The following is a 26,746-nucleotide window of genomic DNA, read 5'->3' on the forward strand; positions in this document are numbered from 1 at the left end:
CACTTGAGAATGGAAGTCATTGATTGAAATCTCACTGCAGAGGGTGAAATATGTAAAACTATGCTTTCTAGTACTGCTCTGCACTATTCTGACACCATGTCCGATGGACATGAAAGAATCAAGGGTATCACCTAAAGTAAAGCAGTGGACTTCTCCCGAAGTTCTGGCAAACAACATGGAAAAACATTACCTACTCACTTACCTCAATGCTGTTGATGAGACATTCCTAAGAGCAAATTCGATACTTTATATACCTATTTGATAGAGAATATACAGCACTAAAACAGCTCATCAGGTTCATGTAGATGATTCTATTTCATTGACTGTGATGCTTGGGACATGTTGAGGAGATGTTAGTCACTTTACAAATGCAATTCTTTGTTGTTGTGGCACATCGGGTGGAAACCTTGCCATTTCTTTAGCACTTCGTCTGTTTTTTTTAGGAGGTCGAGTTGCTAGGTCGATGCTCAACCCACCACGGCCGGAAAGTGTGCAAGGAGCCGGGCAGAATTGAACCCGGGACCACTCACTTCGAAGTCCAGTGCACATGCCACTACACCACCGGCTGGCTTTATTCTTTAAAGGAAACTAAATCAAGTGTGTGTTAAGTGCGTTTACGGTTTTGCTAGACATTTCCTACTCAGTGTAAATCTCACAATATGATTACCTTTCCTATCATTATGGCAGAGTAGACGCGATGGGTCAAATGACCTAACTCTGCACCTATGTCTTATGATGAAGTAACCACTATTTCAGATATTGATAAACATTCTGTGGAAAAATTGGGTAGAATTAATTGATGTAGCCTCCATTCCCTAAGTGGTAAGTTGAATAATATCCAAAGAGAGAATTTTGTAAGTAGTAAGGATACTAAGATGATATCCAGATGCAAGTGAATAATTGATGCAAGTAAATAATACCCAACTAATATAGGTAATCAATTAATTAATCAACCTGGGTGAAATAGGTAATCGATCAATTGATCAATCAAGTTGCTTAGACTTGGAAGTGAAACCAATGGCATTTAAATAGAGAAACCAACATACATCTAAAATTAAGAATCTGATATTTGGGCAGTTGTTCTGAGATAGGAATCTCAGGTACATTTTTCAAAAAGTGGAAGAATAGGAACACTTTCTGTAGTTTGTTTCAGCATGTTTCTCTGTGGGCACCAGTTCCCAAAAGAATGGACCTTGGCTGATGAGTTGATGAAATACAGGTAGAATTGAACTTACCGACATATAGCTAGCATTGATGAAATCAGACCCTGGAACACTAGGCTCAAGCATGAGTTTCACTCTGTTGTTATTATCTATAGAAAAGTCAAAAAATAATCTTTATATTTGTTTCAGACTTTTGCTAATAATCTTTCTCAAACCAGGAATTTAGTCTTTATTTATGGGGCACATCAACTCAGAACATCTGTTTCAAATAACTTAATTTGTGATCCTAAATTACATTAGATAAGGAACAGTATGTTCTCTATCTTGCACACAGTTAATGCTTAAAATAATAAGGGCATTGCTTCTTTATTAAGTTAAAAATGCAGTAGCAATGACGTTGGAGACAGAGATCCAATCTTAGCACTGATAAGATCTTACTCCTAATTCATAGTCCCTGACAAACACCATTCTGATCTTTGATCTACTGCAGAACATTCACCATTTAAAATGCTTTGTTATTCTTCAAGGGATCACTAGTATGCAAGCAAACAGATTCTGCCCACGTTAGTTACTTTTCACTCGGGAAGGGAGAAGGACACATGAATAAGAAATGCTAAATTTGGATTAACAGTTACATCACAAATCTTGAAAGCTATTTGGTATAATGTTTCATGCACCTGTAGATTAACGTTTGTGTAATTGATACGGAAATCAGATTTTACAGTACTAAATACCTTGCAGAAACAGATCTGGAAAAATCAAAATTGGTAAATATTGTTTTCTGATGATTTACCAGCCAAATAAACTGTAATTATTTACAACACTGATCACACATTAGCAGTATTGTAAAGACCATATTATTAAGATTGGGTAACACCCAAAAGACTTAAAACAATGTGAAGAATAAGAAATAAGTATTTTAGAAATATTAACAAGATGGATGCAGTTGGGCTGCTTCTTGCCAGCGTCCATGATAAGGATCTGCCTCATTTGAAAATAGATGAGGAGAAATTTTGTCATTTAGAATGTTGCCTATGTTAAATTCATTGTCAAAGATGGCTGTGGTGTTAATTAGATTCATAGTTGCTTGGCCATCAAGGGAAATGACACAGACAGTGGATGAGGTCTGAAATCAGCTATGGTCTTGTTAGATGATGCAACAGGTCCAGTGGGCTTATTATTAGTGACATTACTTTTCTGTTTCTTGTTTTGTGGCTGCCCGTGGGATGCTGAATCTCAGAGTTGTATTCTGTGTACATACTTTGATAAGAAATGTACTTCGAACTTTTGAAATGTTACTCTCTTTCCCTCTCCATAGATATTGCCTTATCTTCTAAGTATTTCCAGCTGTTCCGATAATATTTCTATTCCCTATGTTCTCATCATATAATATTCAGTTTAACAAATAACTCCAGTATTTCCCAAAGCCCTTCAAACTTTTTCTTTCTACTCAAAAATAAAATGCACCAATAACACACTAATTTGTTGTCCTTCAGACTGAAGAATGCTGAAAATGTTTAGAAGACACTGCTGATTTTTCCTGGTTTCCTTTTGTTTTCACAAGAAATATTGTTTTGATGCTTTTAACTCATCTGGTGTGCTAATGTGTATGGATATAGATTTGATAGGGATCATTAAAAATGGTGCACTTTCATTAAAAGATTCAGTAGAATGTGACCTTCACACTAATCCAGAGCTGATGCTGCCTCAATTGCATGCTGTTCAGTAGAAGCCGGTCAGCTCCTCAGCTACAGCACAATGTTACTATATTAGGTCAGGTTTGATGTTATTGAATGAAGAGCAGGTTCCATGCATGGGGTTATGGTGATGGCAGTAAATGGGAGCAATAGTGTTCCAGTCCTTTCATAGAGAGCTCCAAATGGCCTAATTCTGATTCTATATCTTATGGCCTTTTCTGGGGCTGTGACGGATAATGAATCAGCTATGATGAAATGGCAGAGCAGACTCAATGGACCAAATGGCCTAATTCTGCTCCTATATCTTATGTTCTTATCTCCATACTATGAGGAAGCATAATCACTCCGATGCTAAATATGGCCCCTGATCACTATGAGGAACAGGATTATCAAGTCAGCTTCATCTTATGTTGAGGTACAGAGACGCTATGATCTATATCAGCATCAGAATCAGGTCTCTTCACTGGCATATGTTGTGAAGTTTGTCGTTATGTGGCAGCTGTACATTGCAATACATAATAATAAAAATTACTGTAAATATATATATAAATTAAATAAATAATGTAAAAAGAGGGAAAAAGTAGTGAGATAGTGTTCATGGGTTCAACATCCATTCAGAAATCTGATGGCAGAGGGGAAGAAGCTGTTCCTGAATCACTGAGTGTGTGCCTTCAGGCTTCTGTACCTCCTTCCTGATGGTAGCAATGAGAAGAGGGCATGTCCTGGGTGATGGAGATCCTTAATGATGGATGCCACTTTTTTGAGGAATTGCTACTTGAAGATATCACGAGTGCTGGGGAGGCTAGTTTCCATGATGGAGCTGACTGAGTTTACAACTTCTTGCAGCTTATTTCGATCCTGTCCAGTACACCCCCTCCATGCCAGACAGTGTTGCATCTGTGTGTGCTGAAGTACTCAGCAAATAAAAATTAATCTGTGAGAGTCAGTGCCCAGAATGGACCCTTTAATTCAAGTAAGGTTCTGTTGTATGGCTTACTCCTTACTTTGCTGTCAGTGTGATCTTCTGTTCTAATTTCTGTCAAAGTGAAGGAAGCAATGAGACAGAGTCAGATAGCTGAGGAAGTGCCATTGGTGGGTACAATTGCAATGATTAATTGGATCGGTACATGAATAGCAACCATTTAGAGAGATAGATGGTAAATGCAGGCAAATGGGACTGGTTAAGATAGGCAAATTATTCGGCCTGGATGAGTTGGGACACAGAGCCTGTTTGCTCTGTGTCCCAACTCATGAGCACAATAAAAGCTGTCAGTGCCATTGTGGGAACGAATAATGAGGGGAAATGACACGCATACTCAAGTGAATTATGTGCACTCTAATTTCTTGATGGGCAGGATTTCAACAGGAAACAATGCAAAACTGGTACAAGCGGCTTTTATGCGTGATTAAGAATACAAAAAAGGGAGAAATTGATCCAGTTTCTAGGCATACATTTTAACAGCTGTTTATTTGGAACCAACAAATTTTGATGTGATATGTTTGTAACTGATGATGCCGTACATGGTGAGTTGCTGACGAGATTGTATGACTACTGCTAAGTGATGAGTAAAAATCAGCTGCTTCATATATAAGACCAGAATGAATTATTTCTTGCAGCTCCTGTGCACCTCCTAGTGGTTATTTTAAGAGCAGGCCAGGAAAGAGAAGGTATGTAACTTTCCCACTAGACCTCTTAACTGAGGAATAGTGTGCAGTCCATGTGTATGAAAGAAATTAAAAATAACTTGCTAAAATAGAGGGATTAGATAAAACAACTGCAAGCTAATTGGTGAGCATTTCCAGATGTGGAAACATCTGATTTGGAAAACAGCATGTGAAAGTGGAGATGGAACTGATTTTTGGCATAACTCTACTGGATGTGTTGTGACAATTATGATTATTCTGGCTTCAACTCTAACTAATGTTATGCAAGAGTTTACTCCAGTAAAAATTCTAAATATTTTTCTGAACATTGGTCCGTGTTCTTATAAAAGAAGTCTCCAATGAACATGCATCATCATGCATTTCTTGACATTATTTAGCATGAAGGTTTACTCACCTATAACATGACTGAATAAAAAGTATTGTTAGCCAGTCTTACAAGTGCTTGGTTTGAAACAAATACTTCATAACTTTTGGTCAGTCTGTTCAAAATTAAACTCTAAAAATTGTTTTCAAAATACAGTATACAAAATCCTTTACCAGTTTATTTTACATAACTTACATGGTTTTATATTTGCAAAGCGATTTTTGGTTTGGTTCCAAGGCAAGTCAGCATCAGATGATGTGAGCTCTTGGCCTATCTTGGGGAGTTCCTGTAAAACAGAGTCTTATAAATAAGGTACATAAGAAATGGGAGCAAGATTAGGCCTTCCAGCCCCTTAAGCTGACTTGTACTTCATAAACTTCTAGCACATCTGGAATAATTATACTGCATGAAAGATTTATTTTCAAACGAAATGTATTCCCCTTTAAGCCTTATAACATATGGGACAATCTTTAAAAGTAGAAAGATATTGTCAAAACCATTGTAAGGATCCTGAAGTTATTAGGTAGGATAGCAAACGAATATGAGTCCAGAGTGTGGGGCATGGTTTCCTAATATCAGTACAGTACGGAAGGGGTCATCAACAATATAGTTAAGATATACTTATCAACAAACTAAATATTCTGAGAATCATAGCACAGCCTTATCCAAAGATGGATAAGGTGAAGCTCGGGGGACAGCTGAGGGTGACTGCCTCCAACACAAGGGAAGCTTCCGCTGAGCATGGTACTGAGGCGCCCCCATTGAACTGAATTCACAGAGAATTAGGGCAATAAGTTTCTCTGGCTATAGTCATGCATTACATTTCCCAGTAAGTTCTAGCCCAGCAGAGTCTAATCCAAAGATTAAGAAAGTGAATTTTAATGTAAATTCAATTTGATGGAAGTCCTGCTGCTGCCTGTAAGGAGTTTGTACGTTCATCCTGTGACCGCATGGGTTTCCAGTGTCCTCCCACAGTACAAAGACTGGTTGGTAGGTTAATTGGTCATTGTAAATTGACCCAAGATTGGGCTGGGATTAAATAGGGATGGTGCGGCTAGAAAGACTGGAAGGGCCTATCCTGCACAGTATCTCAATAAATAAATAAATAAATAAATAAATAAAAGTATTTCATTTTGTCTGTATCAATTATTATAATGAACCAGTTATATGAAGCTGCCAATTGAGTCATTTAGCCATTTTGGAGATCGGTGAGTCATTATTTTTCCTAAAGAAAAGTGCCACACACAGAGAAAAAAAATGTTGACTATTTGAATTTATTTTTAATAGTGAAGCAGTCAAAACGAATTGATACATGCATGCTATGTTGGGGATGCTTTCTATTTAATGAGCTGGATCAAGATGTTTGACATGAGCTCAGCCAAATGTGCAAGTCAAAGATAAACTGGAGTTCATACTCTAATGCACCTTACCTTCTGCAATTGCTCATCTTACTCTTGAAACTAGAAGCAGAGTATTGAGATGCTGAGATCAGGGATTGAATGCTCTTTACATACAACATCTTTCTGGCAGGGATTTCAGGTGGCCTCATTTAAACAGGGTAATCAAACCATGGAAATGGCTAAATGTGGATAAGTGTTTGAAATATTTTATTTTAATGTATTTATTTTTATTAAAACATTTTTGAATTTGGTTTATGTAAAGGCTTTATTAAACATTTAAAATCAGTGGCAAAACTTTTTGCAGCAGGAAGCTGCCCTAGGGAGCCAGGATATTCCATAGCCTTGGACTCAGTACTATGCTGCTAGGGATGATTTGAAGCTCAATCCACTTCACAAGATCCCTCAGTTTTTGCACTGGCTGTCTTATTCCACCCTCAACATCTGGGGAAAGTAAGTCTGTATAGCGGGAGAAGCGCAGAGTAATTCAAGTGAACCAGGCATTCTCATTCAGAAAGAGTGCTAGCAGCAACGTAACTCTTTTCATCATCAGGAAAGACTGACAAAGAAACATGAATTTGACAAGGATACATTTTGGAAGTTAGAAATAAAATGAGCCAGAAAGCATGGATTCAAGGACTATTTCCTCTGGACAATGTTCCTCTGATTTAAGCCAAATCTGATTCTCCTTACAGAAGCCAATCCTCATCAGGGGATCAGAGGTGGAGAGGGTCAGCAACTTTAAATTCCTCAGCGTTATCATTTCAGAGGATCTGTCCTGGGTCCAGCACATAAGTACCATTACAAAGAAAGCACAGCAGTGCCTCGACTTTCTTAGATGTCTGCAAAGATTTGGCACGTCAGCTAAAACTTTAACAAATCTCTATAGATGTGAGGTGGAGAGTATATTGATTAGCTACATCAAAGCTTGGTGTGGATACACCAATGCCCTTGAATAGAAAATCTTACAAAACATTCAAAGTAAATTTATTACCAAAATACATATATGTCACCATTACAGCCCTGAGATTAGTTTTCTTGTGGGAACATTGAATAAATTCAATAACTATAATAGAATTCATGAAAGACTGCACCACTAGAGCGGACAACAAGAGTGCAGAATACAACAAACTGTGCAAATAGTGTGTACAGCTCAGTCTATCACGGTAAACACCTCCCCACCACTGAGCACATCTACAAGGAGCCCTGTCACAGGAAAGCAGCATCCATCATCAAGGACCCCCACCATTCACGTCATGTTCACTTCTCGCTGCTGACATCAGGAAGGAGGTACTGGAGCCTCGGGACTCACACCACCAGGTTCAGGAACAGTTAATACCCCTCAGCCATCAGGCTCCTGAACCAGAGGGGATAACTTCACTCACTCCACCACTGAACTGTTCCCACAACCTATGAATTCGCCTTCAAGAATTCCTCATCTCATGTTCTCGATACTTATTGCTTATTTACTTAACATTATTATTTTGTTTGTTTTTTCTTTTTGTATTTGCAGTTTGTTGTTTGTTGCACATTGGTTGTTTGTCTGTCTCTGCCATGTGTGGTTTTTCATTGATTCTATTGTGTTTTTTTTTGTACTAACTGTGAATGCCCACATGAAAATAAATCTCAGGGTAATATATGGTCATCCCCAAATAATATAAAACAAAAATTAACACTATAATTTTGGACGAAGTATATTTCTTTTATATAATTCCTTTTTATCAATTATCTTTCCTCTTTTGGCCTCACTATCCATTTTCAAGTAAGATCATGAGGGACCTGTATTTCTCCATAGTCAAAATTGTAGACTGCTCCAGGAACTGAATTTCATGTTTTAAAACTAGATTACATTGCACTGAGGAGCAGTTCAATGTGTTGAAAATATCTTGATGCTTTGCAGAAGAACGGAACATTTAAAAACCATAAACTACCTTTCTTTAATGAATGACACCTAGCAAGAAAAGTGTCATTATGGGGTAGTCTACTAGGGATAAGCCTACACTGACACGGTTGGTAAATGACTCTGATTAGGTCACCACATATAGTGAAGAATCTAAATCAGTGTAACATTACTAAATAAACATCAGATCTGGTAACTAGGTATTGATTATCAAGGCTAGTGTTCTTACCAGTCTCACATGCACTAAACTAGACATGAATTGTGACATGCAAAGCTGCCAAATTCTTTGTGTGTTGTGACAACTGTTGGAGACATACCGCAAATTCTTCTTGAAATTTCAAGTTGTTGTTAACACAGAGCTCTTCCACATGCTGCAGAAATGACTTCTTGTTAATGGGTCTGGGGTAGATAGAAGTAAAAAAAAAATGACAAATTTAGTTCAGTCCTGTTTAAAATTTGCCACCTACGTACAGTCATTCTGCTGTAGATTATACTCTAAGAACTCCTTAAAATAAGGTGCAAGTCCTTTTGATGAAAACATTTTGAAATAATAGTGAACTTATTTGGAAAGATATTTATCAATACAGCAAAAGGATCCAACATTCTTTAACGATAATATGTAAAACAGTGATTTTTTTCCTGTAAATTGGAATAAATATGTGTAATCAAAGTATTGTGATTCTAAAAGTCACATGCTTCTTGCACTCCAAGGGATTTTAAAAGAGCCAGCATTGCTTCCAAAGCTAAAACGCAGACATATGAGTTCATTCCAGAGGGAAACAAAAAGCCCTTCTCCAGTTACCATGCAATTGGTCATGCTTCTATGATTTATACTCCATTTGGAAGTTTGCCTTCTAATCTGACAGAAATGGAAAAGAAATCACAGATCAAATTTTATCAATCTAGGAACAAAAAGCAAGATGTAACTACTTACTTGAGAGACTTCCTATAACTGAGTAATCTGCAATGCAAATATTTTGTGAAGTATTATAAGTGTTTCAACTCTTTAGGATATAAAATGAAGTACCATTAAGGGCAGTGAAGGGTAGTGTGCATCATGAAAATAGAAAAGAAATCACATTCACTTTTTAATGCATCTGATGATTACTTTCTAAAAACTGTTATGTAAAGGTGTAAAGTCAGTATGAGACATAACTAGAGCATATACTAAGCAATGTAGTTTTCATTATTAATTATTCATGTCTAACATTTATTTTTTGTCATTGAATTTTCGTAACATAGAACAGTACAGTACAGGGATAGACATGAAGGAAGGGGAGGTGGGGTGGTGTTGCTGGTTAAGGAAGAGATTAACGCAATAGAAAGGAAAGACATAAGCCGGGAAGATGTGGAATCGATATGGGTAGAGCTGCGTAACACTAAGGGGCAGAAGACGCTGGTGGGAGTTGTGTACAGGCCACCTAACAGTAGTAGTGAGGTCGGAGATGGTATTAAACAGGAAATTAGAAATGTGTGCAATAAAGGAACAGCAGTTATAATGGGTGACTTCAATCTACATGTAGATTGGGTGAACCAAATTGGTAAAGGTGCTGAGGAAGAAGATTGCTTGGAATGTATGCGGGATGGTTTTTTGAACCAACATGTCGAGGAACCAACTAGAGAGCAGGCTATTCTAGACTGGGTTTTGAGCAATGAGGAAGGGTTAATTAGCAATCTTGTCGTGAGAGGCCCCTTGAGTAAGAGTGACCATAATATGGTGGAATTCTTCATTAAGATGGAGAGTGACATAGTTAATTCAGAAACAAAGGTTCTGAACTTAAAGAGGGGTAACTTTGAAGGTATGAGACGTGAATTAGCTAAGATAGACTGGCAAATGACACTTAAAGGATTGACGGTGGATATGCAATGGCAAGCATGTAAAGGTTGCATGGATGAACTACAACAATTGTTCATCCCAGTTTGGCAAAAGAATAAATCAAGGAAGGTAGTGCACCCGTGGCTGACAAGAGAAATTAGGGATAGTATCAATTCCAAAGAAGAAGCATACAAATTAGCCAGAGAAAGTGGCTCACCTGAGGACTGGGAGAAATTCAGAGTTCAGCAGAGGAGGACAAAGGGCTTAATTAGGAAGGGGAAAAAAGATTATGAGAGAAAACTGGCAGGGAACATAAAAACGGACTGTAAAAGCTTTTATAGATATGTAAAAAGGAAAAGACTGGTAAAGACAAATGTAGGTCCCCTGCAGACAGAAACAGGTGAATTGATTATGGGGAGCAAGGACATGGCAGACCAATTGAATAATTACTTTGGTTCTGTCTTCACTAAGGAGGACATAAATAATCTTCCAGAAATAGTAGGGGACAGAGGGTCCAGTGAGATGGAGAAACTGAGCGAAATACATGTTAGTAGGGAAGTGGTGTTAGGTAAATTGAAGGGATTGAAGGCAGATAAATCCCCAGGGCCAGATGGTCTGCATCCCAGGGTGCTTAAGGAAGTAGCCCAAGAAATAGTGGATGCATTAGTGATAATTTTTCAAAACTCGTTAGATTCTGGACTAGTTCCTGAGGATTGGAGGGTGGCTAATGTAACTCCACTTTTTAAAAAAGGAGGGAGAGAGAAACCGGGGAACTATAGATCGGTTAGCCTAACGTCGGTGGTGGGGAAACTGCTGGAGTCAGTTATCAAGGATGTGATAACAGCACATTTGGGAAGCGGTGAAATGATCGGACAAAGTCAGCATGGATTTGTGAAAGGAAAACCATGTCTGACGAATCTCATAGAATTTTTTGAGGATGTAACTAGTAGAGTGGATAGGGGAGAACCAGTGGATGTGGTATATTTGGATTTTCAGAAGGCTTTTGACAAGGTCCCACACAGGAGATTAGTGTGCAAACTTAAAGCACACGGTATTGGGGGTAAGGTATTGGTGTGGGTGGAGAGTTGGTTAGCAGACAGGAAGCAAAGAGTGGGAATAAACGGGACCTTTTCAGAATGGCAGGCGGTGACTAGTGGGGTACCGCAAGGCTCAGTGCTGGGACCCCAGTTGTTTACAATATATATTAATGACTTGGATGAGGGAATTAAATGCAGCATCTCCAAGTTTGCGGATGACACGAAGCTGGGTGGCAGTGTTAGCTGTGAGGAGGATGCTAAGAGGATGCAGGGTGACTTGGATAGGTTGGGTGAGTGGGCAAATTCATGGCAGATGCAATTTAATGTGGATAAATGTGAAGTTATCCACTTTGGTGGCAAAAATAGGAAAACAGATTATTATCTGAATGGTGGCCGATTAGGAAAAGGGGAGGTGCAACGAGACCTGGGTGTCATTATACACCAGTCATTGAAAGTGGGCATGCAGGTACAGCAGGCGGTGAAAAAGGCAAATGGTATGCTGGCATTTATAGCCAGAGGATTCGAGTACAGGAGCAGGGAGGTACTACTGCAGTTGTACAAGGCCTTGGTGAGACCACACCTGGAGTATTGTGTGCAGTTTTGGTCCCCTAATCTGAGGAAAGACATCCTTGCCATAGAGGGAGTATAAAGAAGGTTCACCAGATTGATTCCTGGGATGGCAGGACTTTCATATGAAGAAAGACTGGATGAACTGGGCTTGTACTCCTTGGAATTTAGAAGATTGAGGGGGGGATCTGATTGAAACGTATAAGATCCTAAAGGGATTGGACAGGCTAGATGCAGGAAGATTGTTCCCGATGTTGGGGAAGTCCAGAACGAGGGGCCACAGTTTGAGGATAGAGGGGAAGCCTTTTAGGACCGAGATTAGGAAAAACTTCTTCACACAGAGAGTGGTGAATCTGTGGAATTCTCTGCCACAGGAAACAGTTGAGGCCAGTTCATTGGCTATATTTAAGAGGGAGTTAGATATGGCCCTTGTGGCTACGGGGGTCAGGGGGTATGGAGGGAAGGCTGGGGCGGGGTTCTGAGTTGGATGATCAACCATGATCATAATAAATGGCGGTGCAGGATCGAAAGGCCAAATGGCCTACTCCTGCACCTATTTTCTATGTTTCTATGTTTCTAGTACAGACCCGTTGGACAACGATGTTTTGCCAACCAATATAAACTTACCAATATAAACAATCAACCTTATCCTTCCTCCCTACACAACCCATAACCTTCTACCTTATTTACATCCATGTGCATATCCAAGAGACATTTAAGTGCCCCATTGTGTCAGCCTCTGTCACCATTCCTGGAAGTGCATTCCAGGCACCCACCACTCTCTATGTAAAAAATCTATCTTTAACATCTTCCCTAAAGTTTAATCCACTCACCTTAAATGGATATCCTTTGGTATTGGCCATTGCTGCCACGGGAAAAAGATTTCTGTCTATCCACTCAATACCTCTCATAATCTTATACACCTCTATCAAGTTGTCTCTCATCCCACTTTGGTCCAAAAGAGTAAAGCCCTGGACTGTTCTACCTTTACTCATAAGACACGTTCTCAAATCCAGGCAGCGTCCTGGTAAATCTCCTTTGCATTTTCCGTTGCTCAATCTCCAGCAAATCAAGTGTAGCATGGTTGGATTTAAGTGGGTTTTCCCTTGAAAGATCCGACAATAGATGGATACTGAAGATTGTGGCAAGGATGGGAAAATTGGTAGATCAGTTGCACCCTAAGTGGTACTTGCACCCAATGCCTAACAAATGAGTTTTTCTCCATTGATCTGAAAGGTTTCTACAGAGTGAATGCTGAATGACACAACTAGAACTTTTACTGCAGGAACTTCAGGGCCACTATATTTATGTTTAGGACTTCTAAGCTTTCTGCATTTTCAAAAAAAAAAAAGAATCTCTAATGTGCTCTTGTAACTGGAACACCACCTTTAATTACTATAGAATTTTATGCACTTTTTTAAACTTTAGAATTTTTGTAAGGTTCTACCCTTTAAAACCCATATAAATTACTGTCCTGTCCATTTTCACAGATGTTCTCATGATATATTTTAATGTTTTTTCTAAATATGCATTTCACATTTAGAGTATTAATTTTACTTCAAGCAATTTTATAGCTGAATCTTGCAGCTGGGCACATAATGACTTTTTATTAAATTTGTTATGGCCATAAACATTATCCCTGTTTTCCATAACTACAATATAGTTCAAGGGTTTGTCAAAAAACTGCACATCCACTAAATTTGTTTTGTTGGCAGCAAGAGAAAGTTCTGAAATTTAAAAGTATATTGATACAGATAAATATTATCATAACTTCTGCTGTATAGGCTGGCATCACTATTAGAAATGAAAGAAACCAGCATATTGAACTCTGTAATGTCCATCTAGTTGTAAAATACATCAGTAAAGTTAAAAATTACTCAGGCCACTGTATAAAGCAGCACAGTACATAAAAATAAAAAAGATTAATTTATGATTTTACTTCAGACTTTTACCAGAGTAAAACATCTCTTAAAAATTCTTATTAAATCAGGAAATTTAATTATTTATGTCCTATTTGCTTTATTCAAATACTGTGTTGTGCAGTAATTCATAGTTGTTGAGTGGTACAACACAGAAATGGCCCCTCTGGCCCACCATATTCACGCTGACTCTTTTGCCCACCTACATTAATCCCATTTGCCTCCATTAGGAATCTACTTTTTAATACCTGGCCTATTGAGTATCTGTCAAGGTGCCACTTAAATGCAGTAATTGAATCTAATTCTACCACCTCATCTGCCATTGTGTTCCATAAGCCAACCATTCTTTGTGTACAAGATGTACCATTCAGATCCTTTTAAAACTCCCTCCCAACTGAAATCCCTGCGCTCTTGCCTTTGACACACCTATCTTGGGAAATGGATTTTGACTATCTCCCTGTCATAACATTATACATCAATCAGATCATCTCTCAGCCTCCTTCACTCCAGGGAAAACGAGTTTAGACTATCTAATCTCTCCTCAATATCTAAAGTCCTCTAATCCAGCCAATTTTCAGTTGAATCTCCTCTGCCATTCCTCCATCACAACCAATTCCTTTCTGTAGTGTACTTACCAGAACTGAGCACAATACTCCAAGTCACTTAGCTTGAAAAAATTATTGCTTTATAAACTGTATACTTTTATTTCATTAGGTAACGTATTATGTATGTATTATTGGGTACATAGTATTCAATGTTCATTTCTGTAATCCAAAAAACCTTATCTAAAGTGCAGGATAAAATTAACAAAAATAGTTGCCGAGTTAACAGACAAAACTGTAGAAAATTAATAATTTTATAGAATCAGAATCAGGTTTATTATCACTGGCATGTGAAGTGAAATTTGTTAACTTGGCAGCAGCAGTTCAATGCAATACATAATAAATAAATAAATCAATTACAGTATATATGTATTGAATAGATCAAAAATCGTGCAAAAAACAGAAGTACTGTATGTTAAAAAAAAATGAGGTAGTCTCCAAGGGTTTAATGTCAATTTTGGAATCAGATGGCAGAGGGGAAGAAGCTGTTCCTGAATTGCTGAGTGTGCACCTTCAGGTTTCTGCACCTCCTACCTGATGGTAACTGTGAGAAAAGGGCATGCCCTGGGAGCTGGAGGTCCTTAATAATGGACGCTGCCTTTCTGAGACACTGCTCCCTGAAGATGTCCTAGGTACGTTGTTTTTATAAATTAAGTATAAGCATAAATGTTTGTGGGCACATTTGATTCTGAGGAGAGAGCAGCTTATATGAATAAAGTCCTTCTATACTTTTTTCTTAAGCATTCCAGTGATGTCATTACATGATTCCTGAGCAGTCATTTGCGTAAACATTTATCAGTCGACATTCTCTAGTGCACTGCAGATCAATGCTGCAACCTGGGGATTTGATTGGTTTGGTATAAGGGTCTGCTGCAGAAACGAATGAGTCTGATTTCTGGACTGGGTGAATTAACAACGGGCCCTGGGCATCAACAAAAAGGAGCCCAGAGATTCTGGGGACAGCCAAGGTCAAGGCCAAAGACCTCGGGAGCACTTGAAGCAAGAAATCATCAACACAAAAGATGTAGAGGATCCGTAATTCCAGCAATATTCAAATGTAGGTACCGCCTTGCTCATATGCATATTACACCTTATTGTTAAACAAATATTGTTTCAACAGCTCCTGAGAGCTTTGACCTTGACTTTGGCAGCTCCCAGGGTCTCCAGTAACAAGTTGGAGATGAGGAGAAACTGTGTTTCCCAGAGAGTAATGAATCTGTGGAATTCTTTGCCCAGGGAAGCAGTAGAGGCTACCGTATTAAATGTATTTAAGATTCAGTTAAATAGATTTTTGCATTGCAAATGAAATTAAGGGTTATGGAGAAAAAGCAGGTAGGTGGAGCTGAATCCACAGACAGATCAGCACTCTCTTGTTAAACAGCAGATCAGTCTCGACAGACCAGATAGCCTTTCTGTTCCTATTTCTTATGATCTTATATTCTTAGCTTTGTGCATTCAGAAGACCCTAACAGACGTGACTCATATGATTTGACAGTGGAAATGTTTCAAACCATTTAGGCCCGTGTACTGCAGGACTGACTTCGTCTACCAAGAATAGACTTTTTGGAGTAAATTCTGGGATTTGCACTTTTTTTTAGAAGAGCAATTGGTGTTTAACTTAAATAGTTAGTTAAACTTTATTTGTAACATTAAATAACTCATTAACCAGGTATTTGTAAGATTACAGTATTAAAACCTATAAGAGTTCAATCATTAGTCACATTTTACTCTGGATTACGTTTAAATGTTCTTTCCAATTCTTTTTAAATTCTCATTCTATTGAGATACTACTTTCAAATGACATTTCATGGGAGAGGACAAGAGAACATCATGAAGACATGCCAGGAAGATGCTCTCTAGAACAAACCCTCTAGATCCAAGAACTGTAGGCCAGGCACTGCAACTTAATAATAAAAGGATCTTGCCATAGCAAAAACTAAAATGCTGGAAGAAATGAGTGGATGAAGCAGCCTCTGTGGAGGCAAAGAGATGGTTAGTGCTTCGGGTCAAGGCACTGCATCAGTTCCTCCTGCAGTTTTTTTTTCACTCCAGTTTCCAACATCTGCAGTACTTGGTGTCTATGGATAGAGTCATAGAATCATAGAAAAGTACAGAACAGAATCAGGCCCTTTGGCCTATCTAGTCCATGCTGAACCATTTAAACTGCTTAGTCCCATCAACCAGCACTGGGACCATAGCCCTTCATACTCCTACGACGTATCCAGCCGTTGAAGTCAAGCTCACATGCACCACTTGTGTTGAAAGCTCATTCCACACTCTCATGACCCTCTTAGTGAAGAAGTTTCCCCTCATGTTCCCCTTAAACTTTTCAGCTTTCACCTTTAACCCATGGCTTCTAGCTGTAGTCTCACCCAACCTCAGTGGAAGAAAAGTCTGTTTGCATTTACCCTATCTATACCCCTCGTAATTTTGTATAGTTCTTTCTGTAGTCTTCAATCTGTTGGAAGATTGTCACAAACTGCTAAAAGTGAAGTTGCTACCAACCTCTATTAATGGCACGACTTCTCTAAAACATACAAATTCACCTCCTTCCTCAACTTTTTGTCTACCTCCTTCAGACTGCTAAATGTGTAATTAGTTTCCCACTATCAAATATAATTAATATCAACCTGTTGCATTGTTGAGCAAAGGCAGTATACGCCTCATATCAATCGAATAGCACCAAAAGCATAACAAACAATTATTGCATGATTTTACAATCTGATGGATTTTCTATAGGCTTCTGTAAGTTTTTACAGCAATAAAATAGATGGTGTTTTAAAATCAAAGATCTAAAATATATTATATTTTTACTTTAAACATAGCACTCAAGGTAAATCTTAAGGCACAAAATAATGTTGGAAATTCAATGATTGTTTAAAACTTTAAATAAAAGAATAGCATTTCTTGAAAAAGTTTCCTAAGGTCCCTGGTCCTTATCTTGCACAAAGTCTCTACCTAAACACTAAAACCCCTTTAGTATTACATTTTCATATGCACTGCCTGGACCCTTCTGAATGTGTGGTGCTTACAGCCATGGGTGCTAATTACATTGGTATGTTGGCTTTTACTAATGTTGCTTGAGTAGAACTTTGTCAATTCCTACAAAATGCATTTTATGTCCAAGACTTCATACCTTTGAGACAGGGGCAAAATGGCCAATTGTAATCAATTACAATCAATTACCATGAACAAGGAAACTTTCCATTCTGTGTATCCAGCGAAGAATTGTATTCCCTAGGCTCAAGTAACAAATGGGAGTCATTTTAATCAGTTGTTGAACTCTGCAATTTTCAGCTCACAACAAAACAGACTTCAGAAACTTAGAAAGAACTGAGCAATTAGAATTGAGCAGTGATACTTGTAAACAAAATAAAGAACTATGTGGCTTAGGGTTAGCTTGCAGAACAATGTGTCAACGCTCTAAAGACGTGTTATTTTTTTCCAGCTTAAGATGTCACTGGTGAATCTCAGTGACTTCTGGCTGGTGGCTAACGAAACAAGGAAGACCACAGAATGCTTTGCTAATCACTCTATTTCTGGCAAATAATCATCACAAGCAATAGTCTGTACCGTATCTCCCTTTTGGACATGGAGGCAATCTGACGTGGCACAACCGAAGCGAGGCGTGACAGCCTATTGGCTCCAAGACCGAGGAAGACCCAAGGTTCGATCGATTTAAGTGCTGGGCTGAATCAGAAAGGTCAGGTACAGGCCGAATCAAGGTGGCTGGGTCCAGATCCCAGAGTGCATCGAAGCGAATGAATCCAATGCTTAGACGATGATTTAGGTACCGGGCCAGATTGAAAAGGTCAGGGTATCGGGACCTGAGGCAACATTTACCCAGATCTGTGCGCAATCTAGAAAGAGTCTGTGGACATATTCTCTTTGTGAACTTCAGTTCAGAACGCTATACGTTAGTGTTTATTGCTTCATGTTTTGGTTTTTTTTATGGATTTTTCTGTTTCATGGCTGTCTGTTGGGAGACAAATCTCAAGGTTGTATAATGTATACACACTTTGATGATAAATGTACTTTGAACTTTGGTAGCTTGGTTTTATTTGATTCTTAATGAAATATGGGATGATAAGGAACTGATAGGACATTGGCAGGGACACAAAACAGTTGACTCCTTGCCTGTGTTATGCCTTGTCAGGACAACAGCACTCTTAATAGACTGAATAGTTTACTTACTGGATGACATAAATCTCCTTGCGTCTAAAGAATAGCGAGGAATAACTGGGAGAAAGGAGCCATCAGAGTGTTAGTTTGGAGGCAACCAGAATTTTGAACCTGAAAGCCAGTGTGCCAGGCATGCTGTCAGATTTTTATGTGTACAGTTAGAACAGTGGTTTGTAACATGCAGGTACTGTTGTCAGCAAGCCAATGAACTGAATGCTGCTTCCACACAAGCAAATCTTCAACACTGCACCAGCATGACATACACATTACCACACCAGATGTATGACATTCATGCTGCAGAACAGGGCCACTCTTTTACTGATTTAGTAATAGTTAATTTACAGAGCATTTACAGATGCAAATATGCACATAAACCTTTACGGAAAATTTAAGTTCATATTTTAAGTTTAAACTATTCAAAGTTGTAGGTAGTAGAACTCTATTATCTCAGGTAAACTCTAGTTGTATAACCTTGGAAACGCTGAATTGCCTCTCAAAGTCTGACCCTACGTCCCCATTGTGAGAGGTGGGAACGGGTAAAGCCGGCCCACAGGGCTCTGGTGAAGCTGTAGAGGCCAATCCCCTGTACAGAGGATATAGTGGATTGCAGAAACATTGATGAACTCCAACCAGACCATCGACTTCGGATGGGGGGGGGGGGTGGTCAGGAGAGTATCAGTGGCCTGTGCTCCACTGGGAGCTAAGGGCCCAGGAAGAAGATTAAGAAACATTGAATTTTAGACAACACACATTAAAGTTGCTAGTGAACGCAGCAGGCCAGGCAGCATCTCTAGGAAGAGGTACAGTCGACCTTTCGGGCCAAGACCCTTCGTCAGGACTAACTGAAGGAAGAGCTAGTAAGAGATTTGAAAGTGGGAGGGGGAGGGGGAGAGCCAAAATGATAGGAGAAGACAGGAGGGGGAGGGATGGAGCCAAGAGCTGTACAGGTGATTGGCAAAAGGGATACGAGAGGATCATGGGACAGGAGGCCTAGGGAGAAAGAAAGGGGGAGGGTGGAAGCCCAGAGGATGGGCAAGGAGTATAGTGAGATGGACAGAGGGAGAAAAAGGAGAGAGAGAAAAAGAATGTTTGTATATAAATAAATAACGGATGGGGTATGAGGGGGAGGTGGGGCATTAGGAAAATTTGAGAAGTCAATGTTCATGCCATCAGGTTGGAGGCTACCCAGACGGAATATAAGGTGTTGTTCCTCCAACCTGAGTGTGGCTTCATCTTTACAGTAGAGGAGGCTGTCGATAGACATAACAGAATGGGGATGGGACATGGAATTAAAATGTGTGGCCACTGGGAGATCCTGCTTTCTCTGGCAGACAGAGCGTAGGTGTTCAGCGAATTTTAGATTTATTTTACTTCTTCTGCTTCAGCGTTTTCTCTGGCTTTATCGTGAATTAAATTGTAGAAGTACAAAGTACTTGATTCTATTAACTCTAATAAGTCTGCATTATATTTGCTGATTCAATATGAAAAGAAACTTCCCCAAATATGCATTTTATTCTGACATTTTCAAATTCTATTCACAGGAAAATGAATGGCACCTGCATACATGGACAATTCGTGTCTGATCCATAATGTACAGGCTTACAAATAGACCTCCATTCTAAATGAAGTAGGCTTTTGAACTCCTTCAATGGATGGTGACAGGACTCACCATTGACGGCAGCCCAGTGATGAGAGTTCAATCCATCATGAGGGTGAATGAACAACACAAGCTGAACAACTATTTTCTGGATCATCTAGACCACACTGGGGAGTTTCATAAGAATAGGGATAGAATTTTAACAATGGCAAGATTTCAATGTATATTTGGAGCTGAAAAGATGATCTAAATTTATAATTCTGAATCCTAATCTTTGTAGGGGAAGACGGCATGCACCTTCAGTGCTATGGGTGCAGGTATCAGCAAAAATTAAATCTTGATTTTGGGCTATCAGGAGACAGTCATCAGATATTCAATTTGTAAAACAATCAGGGGGCACATATCACCAGAAAAAGAATATCAGAAACACGTGCTTCAGTCTGGGCACCAGATTTTTGGCATGGTGCCATGTATATTTCCTCCTCAACTTGGGTTTCCAAAAAAAAATCTGTATTAGAACGAATGCTTAAATGTTTAGGCCAATAAATTTGACTTTTACCATTCAGTCTCACCATATTAACTTATAGATTACTCTCACCATTAAAAACCATAAATATTTCAAATGTTGCATTCTCCAACATAATCTGTTAGGTACTAAATTCCTAATTGTTTTAATATATATATTTTAAATTTTATTGAAATACAGAGTGGGATAGGCCCTTCTGGCCCTTTGAGCAATGTCACCCAGCAATCCCCCTAATTTAATCCTAGCCTAAGCACAGGACAGTTTACAATGACCAATTAACCTACCAACTAGTACGTCTTTGGACTGTGGGAGGAAACTGGAGACATGGAGGATACCCACATGGTCACTGGGAGAATGTACGAACTCCGTATAGGCAGTGGTGGGAATTGAACAAAGTATTGTGCTAACCACCGTACTACCATGATTTTGATCACTGTTTTCAATGAAAACATGTAACCCAAATTTTCTATTCAATTTAACAAACTGTATGATACTCAGTTTCAATTTTATTTTATTTATCTGAATTCTTCCTTGTAGAATTAAGGAACTTATAAAGAAAATCACATTTAATAAGTAAATTATAATCTCAATTTTAGGTCAGGGCACAGAAAGAAGATAATGGCACAAATTGTTACACATTGAGGTACACTCTGAAACTCACACTTTTCAGATTAAGCTTGGAAAAATTATATTTTTGACCAATTAAGACTTAGATCGATTCAAGAATGAAGCATAAGCATCATGTTAAATCAATTATTAAAACAATGTTATATATCCATTCAAATCTAGGGACATCCCATTTTTAAGCAGAAACAATATTTTGCTGGGTTGCTTCATGCTCAAGGAAGTCCTTCATCTGTTTTTGGTGTGAAGTGGCTGAAAGATGAGATTTTGCCTTCTGAAAAGGAATTCAGTGACCTCGGTAAATATCAGCACTGCAAACACTTCCAAACAAGCACTGGTCAGAATAGGGTCAGGACCCTTTGGTTACTTGCACATCTGAAGCTCACCGAGTCAGCTTCTCCTCCTTTAGCTCTAGGTCTGTCACCGCAATCATCTGGTCCAGTTTGAATTTAGTGTCAATAATTTCTGCATCCCTTGGAGAGTATGTGCCACCTTCCTTCTGCTTCTGTCTTATTCTGTTTATGGATTACCAACACAAACAATAAAGAACACAGACATGGAAGATTATTAAATACAGCAAACAATTCTTTTGTCTTCAAGGAGACACAAACTGGAAGAAATTTGCACTCCAATACAAATTAAATTCCAACAAAACAATGTAAAAATACTGAGGACATTTCCTTGCCTAAAAGAAACTTGGAGCAAGATTGAGAGCTGGAGTATTTTCAGGCTTTTTATATATTTTGAAGCAATAGTACAAATACATAGAGAAATTCTGTGACTAATTAAATAGTATCCCTAAATTAATAGCAGTATTCTGATTAACAATACACTGAAGTTGTCAGAATAATTTCAGTGTAAGTTAGTTTTATTGAAATAAGTTTGAGCATCTATAAGATTTATCCATCCTACCTTGCAATAACATACCCAACAATCACAAGGAGGATGATGGAAAGCACACACAAAGTCACTGCAAGTACTATTTCAATCGTTCTTCCCGACAAACCTTCAGCTGCAAAATCAAGAACACGTTAGAAAAATACTTAATGTTTCTAATTACAATTATCCAACAGTACTGCTTCTTTATACTACAGTTCCATTAATAGCCTTATTACTTATAATTGCATCTTATTTATATAGAATAATGAGTTATACTTTGAAGACTAGTATCACATCTGATTTTTTTCAAAACTGGAAATAATTTTGTCTTTAAAAGATAATAATCTGCCAAACAATGTTTCAGACATCTTCCTGGAGTAGATGAGTAACATTCCGAATGAGAAACATATTTGCTTTCTAGAAATAAAGCTTGGATTTTGTAAATCCCACTGATTTCATAGGAATGCTGTTGGGTTGGTATTCTTGCCATTAGTCGATAGGATAGAGGTTGTTAACTGTCAAGTTCTCCAAGGAAGTGGAATAAACTCTAGGGCTCAAAATGCTCACTTCAGGCATTTGTCCAGCAGAGAAAGTGTAAATGATATACTTTCACAGATCTCAAGATCTCATTAAATTTTCTGGTAGATATAAGTACAGTGAATTTCCTCATTAATGAAGTGATAAAGAATGCATTTGCTTAGATAGGAATCAAAATCACGTAAATTTAAACCATAATTTAGGAAGTGAAATGCAATCCTAGTTCAGGAGAAAATCCTGGTGAAAGATTTATGGAAAGTGTACACTTTTATAGCATATTGTAACATAGCTGCTAAAATCAGCTAACTTTTTAAAAATCATTAAAGTCCTTGAAGAGTAAAACAAATGAACCAACAAAATCAAAGAACTGCAGAAAATAATTGGAAGCAAAATTAGGAAAACACAGGACTCTTGTTTCACCATCATTAGTTGCTTTGAACTGCATGAAGCAACAAAGCTTTGTTTATACAGGTTCATTAAACTCAGTGAAATCTGTGTCCTGTATAAACAATTTAACCATTTCATAACCTGATTCTTGTGACACAACATATCTTCCTAATGATTAAGATTTTAAAAAATCAGAATAAATGATTAATTAACACTCTAGTACAAAATCTGGTAGCTATAGTTAATAGCTTTATACATCAATATTCCCACTGAAGAAGTAATACTGAAAATGCTGTGGAATTAATTCTGTAATAAATAAAGATTACAAACTAGGTTAGTAGGACAATAATATTTGTCAGTTTTACTCTAACAATTACACTGACATTATTTTCTATGTTCTACAGTAACTAGTGAAAAGTTTGTTGTGCTCGAAGTTCTCCAATATATACCAAAGTAATCAAAATTAAAGTGCTTTCTTAGCAGCGTTGCAGGGTTTTGGCTTGCAGAACCCAGAATATCACTCAGATTGGTATGCACTATCAAAACCAATGCCTTTCCATTTAGTTTTGTAATCTCTGCTATAATATGAACACACTTTCAAGGACTCGTCATCTCATGTTCTCAAGATTTAATGCTTATTTATTTATTATTTATTTTTATTGTATTTGCACAGTTTGTTGTCTTTTGCACTGTGGTCAAACCCTAGCTAGGTGGTCTTTCACAGATTCTGTTATGATTATTATTCTACAGATTTATTAAGAATGCCCACAATAAAATGAATCTCAGGGTTGTATATAATGGCATATATGTATGATAATAAAATTTCCTTTGAACTTTGAATATACAATTGTTTTGATATAGGGTTTTGACCAGCTGAGTTTCTCAAGCAGTTGTTTGTCAATATGATTTTTAATTCCTGGGCTTAGCATTGATTCTTAATTTACAAATTTCACATAGCTCATAAGTTCCAAAGTTGATCTCATAAACAGAACAGTGGATATTCCTCTTGGTATTAACATAATGCAATCAGTTTTTAAATCTCTCAGGCCAACATTGAAATTTCAATGAATGTTGTTATCAGCACTGTAAATGAAGATTAATAGCAGTATTCAGCACTGCATGGACAAAAATGAATTGTATATTGTGGGAAATTTTAAAATGGTAATCCTCTTGTCATATCTCCATGTTTCTGTAGATTGATGAGGATTGAGCATGGGGAGACTTACAAACCGTTGGAGCCTAAAAACTACTGTGAAAATGGTAAAATACATTGACTGCAAATGACATGAGGGCCATTTAATGTTATAGCACAATTTTAGGCACAATTGTATGATAATTAGAGTGTATGAAACACAAGCATGAGCAGACTTCTCACTAAGATACTTGGCGATTTTTGTCTTCTGTTATTTTCCTGTACTAGCTCCATATTCCACAATTTCCTTTGTGTTCAAAAATATATTGATCTCTGATTTGATATACTCAGAGGATGAGTTTCCACACCAGTCTTGGGTGGAAAATCCCAAAAATTCATGACCCACTGTGTGCATCAGTTTTTTCAATTAATCCTGAATGGCAGAAACCTTATTGTGATTGCTGGTATCAGACATCCCAGTCAAGGAAAAAGGAAACAGTACCCCTATATTTATCCTTTCAAACTCTGCAAGAATTGCAAGAAGTTCGAACGTAAGGTCTGAGGTCAATTGTAAAAGTTAATTGGTATATATTGTGACGACAAATCAAGTTATCAGAAGATTGATGCTGATGAGAGAGATAAGAGAGACAATGGAGAAACATTCAAAATGCTAATAAGAGAGAAGAGAGAGATTAACGAGAAAGAAACACATTTCAGAATATTGACAGACTGGTTGCTTTGAACCTGAACTGTCTGAAGTTAGATAGACAGGCGATACCCCAGCAGGGGGATAAAAAGAACAGGTTCGCTAAGGCAAGACACACCACGAGATCACGAGATAACGAGACCCTGGCAGAGCAGTGTGCCCCCACAAGTTGGTGAGAGTTTGGAGGTCTGATCGCGGGAACCGACCATAGACTGACAGGGTGAAAAGGTACGATTGGCGGGAACCTGCTGAGTGTGTCCGCCCTTGCCTGGGTGTCGGGTTCACCGCGGAAGAACGGTCATATCCAGAACGGAGGGGTCACAGTCTGTGACTACAGAAGGCATTAAAAGGGCTCACCCGAAAGCTAACTGCGAAGAACATCAAAGGTCTGTCTGAATCAGATTTGCATATTTTCTCTCTCTCTCTCTCTCCAACGGCACAACAGCGATTACTGCAAACTGTACTAAACTGAACTGAACTCTGCGTCACTTGAGACTGATCATTTTACCCCTAGACTGCGATAGAGCTTGATTGATTCCTATTATCCTAGTTCTGTTTACATGTGTGTTTTATCATTGCTAACCTGCTGCATTTATATCCTTACGATTAGAGTACTGTGTTACTTATTTCTTTAATAAAACTTTATCAGCTTCTGTTAAACCAGACTCCAGCTAAGTGGTCCATTTCTGCTGGTTTGGCAACCCAGTTACGGGGTACGTAACTATATATATATAGTGTAAAGCTCAACTCTGATTTGACCACCTCTGTATGTGTGATATGTCTACATATAAATGTGCTGTGGCAGCAATTGATGTGCAGAGCATGTTCGATATTTTGTTTACTAGAGAAGTAGACCTGGAATGTATAATCAGAAATCAGCAGAAACCAGAATGTAGATCATAATGGATGGAAACAGGACCTCTCACTCTAGAGGTGATGAACAGAACAGGCATAGGTTATTGAGGTGGCACCATTTTAGCACAAGCGTTAGAGCACTATATTTATGTTCTAGCAACTGAATTTAAGATCAACACCTTTCATCATCTCCAATGACCAACACTAAATACTTTCACCATCGTAAATGAAGTATTCAAATATACACAATAATACTGCTGGAAAAGAGAAAACTATTTTGCGTGAATTACCTAGCGTTTTGACTGGATCAGAGTAATCAGAATCTGTAAATTGGTCTTGAAAGTTTGTTGCCCGAAATTTGAATCTAAGAAAAATGACAAAATTATGATAAATAAAGTTGAGTGGGAAACAACATTTTACTCTTTTCCTCACACAATTGTAAAAAAAAATGGATATGATACTCTCACATATGAATGATATTAGTCTACTCCAAAAGCAAGCCTGAACGTCTTATAGCTATAGGTATACAGATATTTATTTTGAGATACACTGCAGAGCAGGCTTTTCTAGCCCATCGAGCTGCACTGTCCAGCAACTCACCTAACACACTCAAATTGATCTCCGAATTCTAATGCCTCCAGCGGTGATAGCATTGTGAACCCTGATATCAGAACATTAGACTCCTGTGATCCGAACTAACTCATCATGTCTGTTTTGGCTCAATGGCACCACTATGCACTGAGGTTGAGGCTTTCCGTTCCAGGACATCACAGATGTCCTACGTTTTCAAAGAGCAGGCTTTCCCTTTTTCCACCATTGATGCTGTCCTCACCCACATCTCCTCCTTTTCCCAGGTATCTGCACTTACCCCATATTCTCACTGCCTTAACAGGGATAGAGTTCTGCTTGTCCTCACCTACCACCCCACGAACCTCCACATCCAACACGTTCTTCTCTGTGACTTCCGCCATCTTCAGCGGGATCTAACCACAAAACACATCTTTACTTTTCTTCTCTTCCACTCTCTGCTTTCCACAGGGATCACTCCCTCTGTGATTCCCTTGTCCATTCATTCCTCCCCACTAATCTCCAACCTGGCACTTATCCCACAAATGGCAGAAGTACTACGCATGCTCATTCTCTTCTTCCCACACCTCCATTCCAGTCCCCAAATGGTTCTTCAGGCTGAGGCAA

The 26,746-nt window shown here is 38.4% G+C and overlaps 1 protein-coding gene across 8 annotated transcripts in view; it reads right to left on the reverse strand.

Annotated features, from left to right (window-relative positions):
* ptprq (protein tyrosine phosphatase receptor type Q) overlaps positions 1-26,746 on the reverse strand; it is a 188,752-nt gene that overhangs the window by 12,830 nt on the left and 149,176 nt on the right. For all 8 annotated transcript variants that reach the window (XM_072267504.1, XM_072267510.1, XM_072267508.1 and 5 more), the window contains 6 exons: positions 25,843-25,916; positions 21,969-22,068; positions 21,443-21,571; positions 8,504-8,585; positions 5,085-5,175; positions 1,236-1,312 (listed from right to left, as the gene is read on the reverse strand). In XM_072267504.1, the coding sequence (XP_072123605.1) occupies positions 1,236-1,312; positions 5,085-5,175; positions 8,504-8,585; positions 21,443-21,571; positions 21,969-22,068; positions 25,843-25,916 (553 nt within the window). The remainder of the gene's footprint in view (positions 1-1,235; positions 1,313-5,084; positions 5,176-8,503; positions 8,586-21,442; positions 21,572-21,968; positions 22,069-25,842; positions 25,917-26,746) is intronic.

This window comes from Mobula birostris, chromosome 9 (genome assembly GCF_030028105.1).
Source record: "Mobula birostris isolate sMobBir1 chromosome 9, sMobBir1.hap1, whole genome shotgun sequence".
NCBI classification, from domain to species: domain Eukaryota; kingdom Metazoa; phylum Chordata; class Chondrichthyes; order Myliobatiformes; family Myliobatidae; genus Mobula; species Mobula birostris.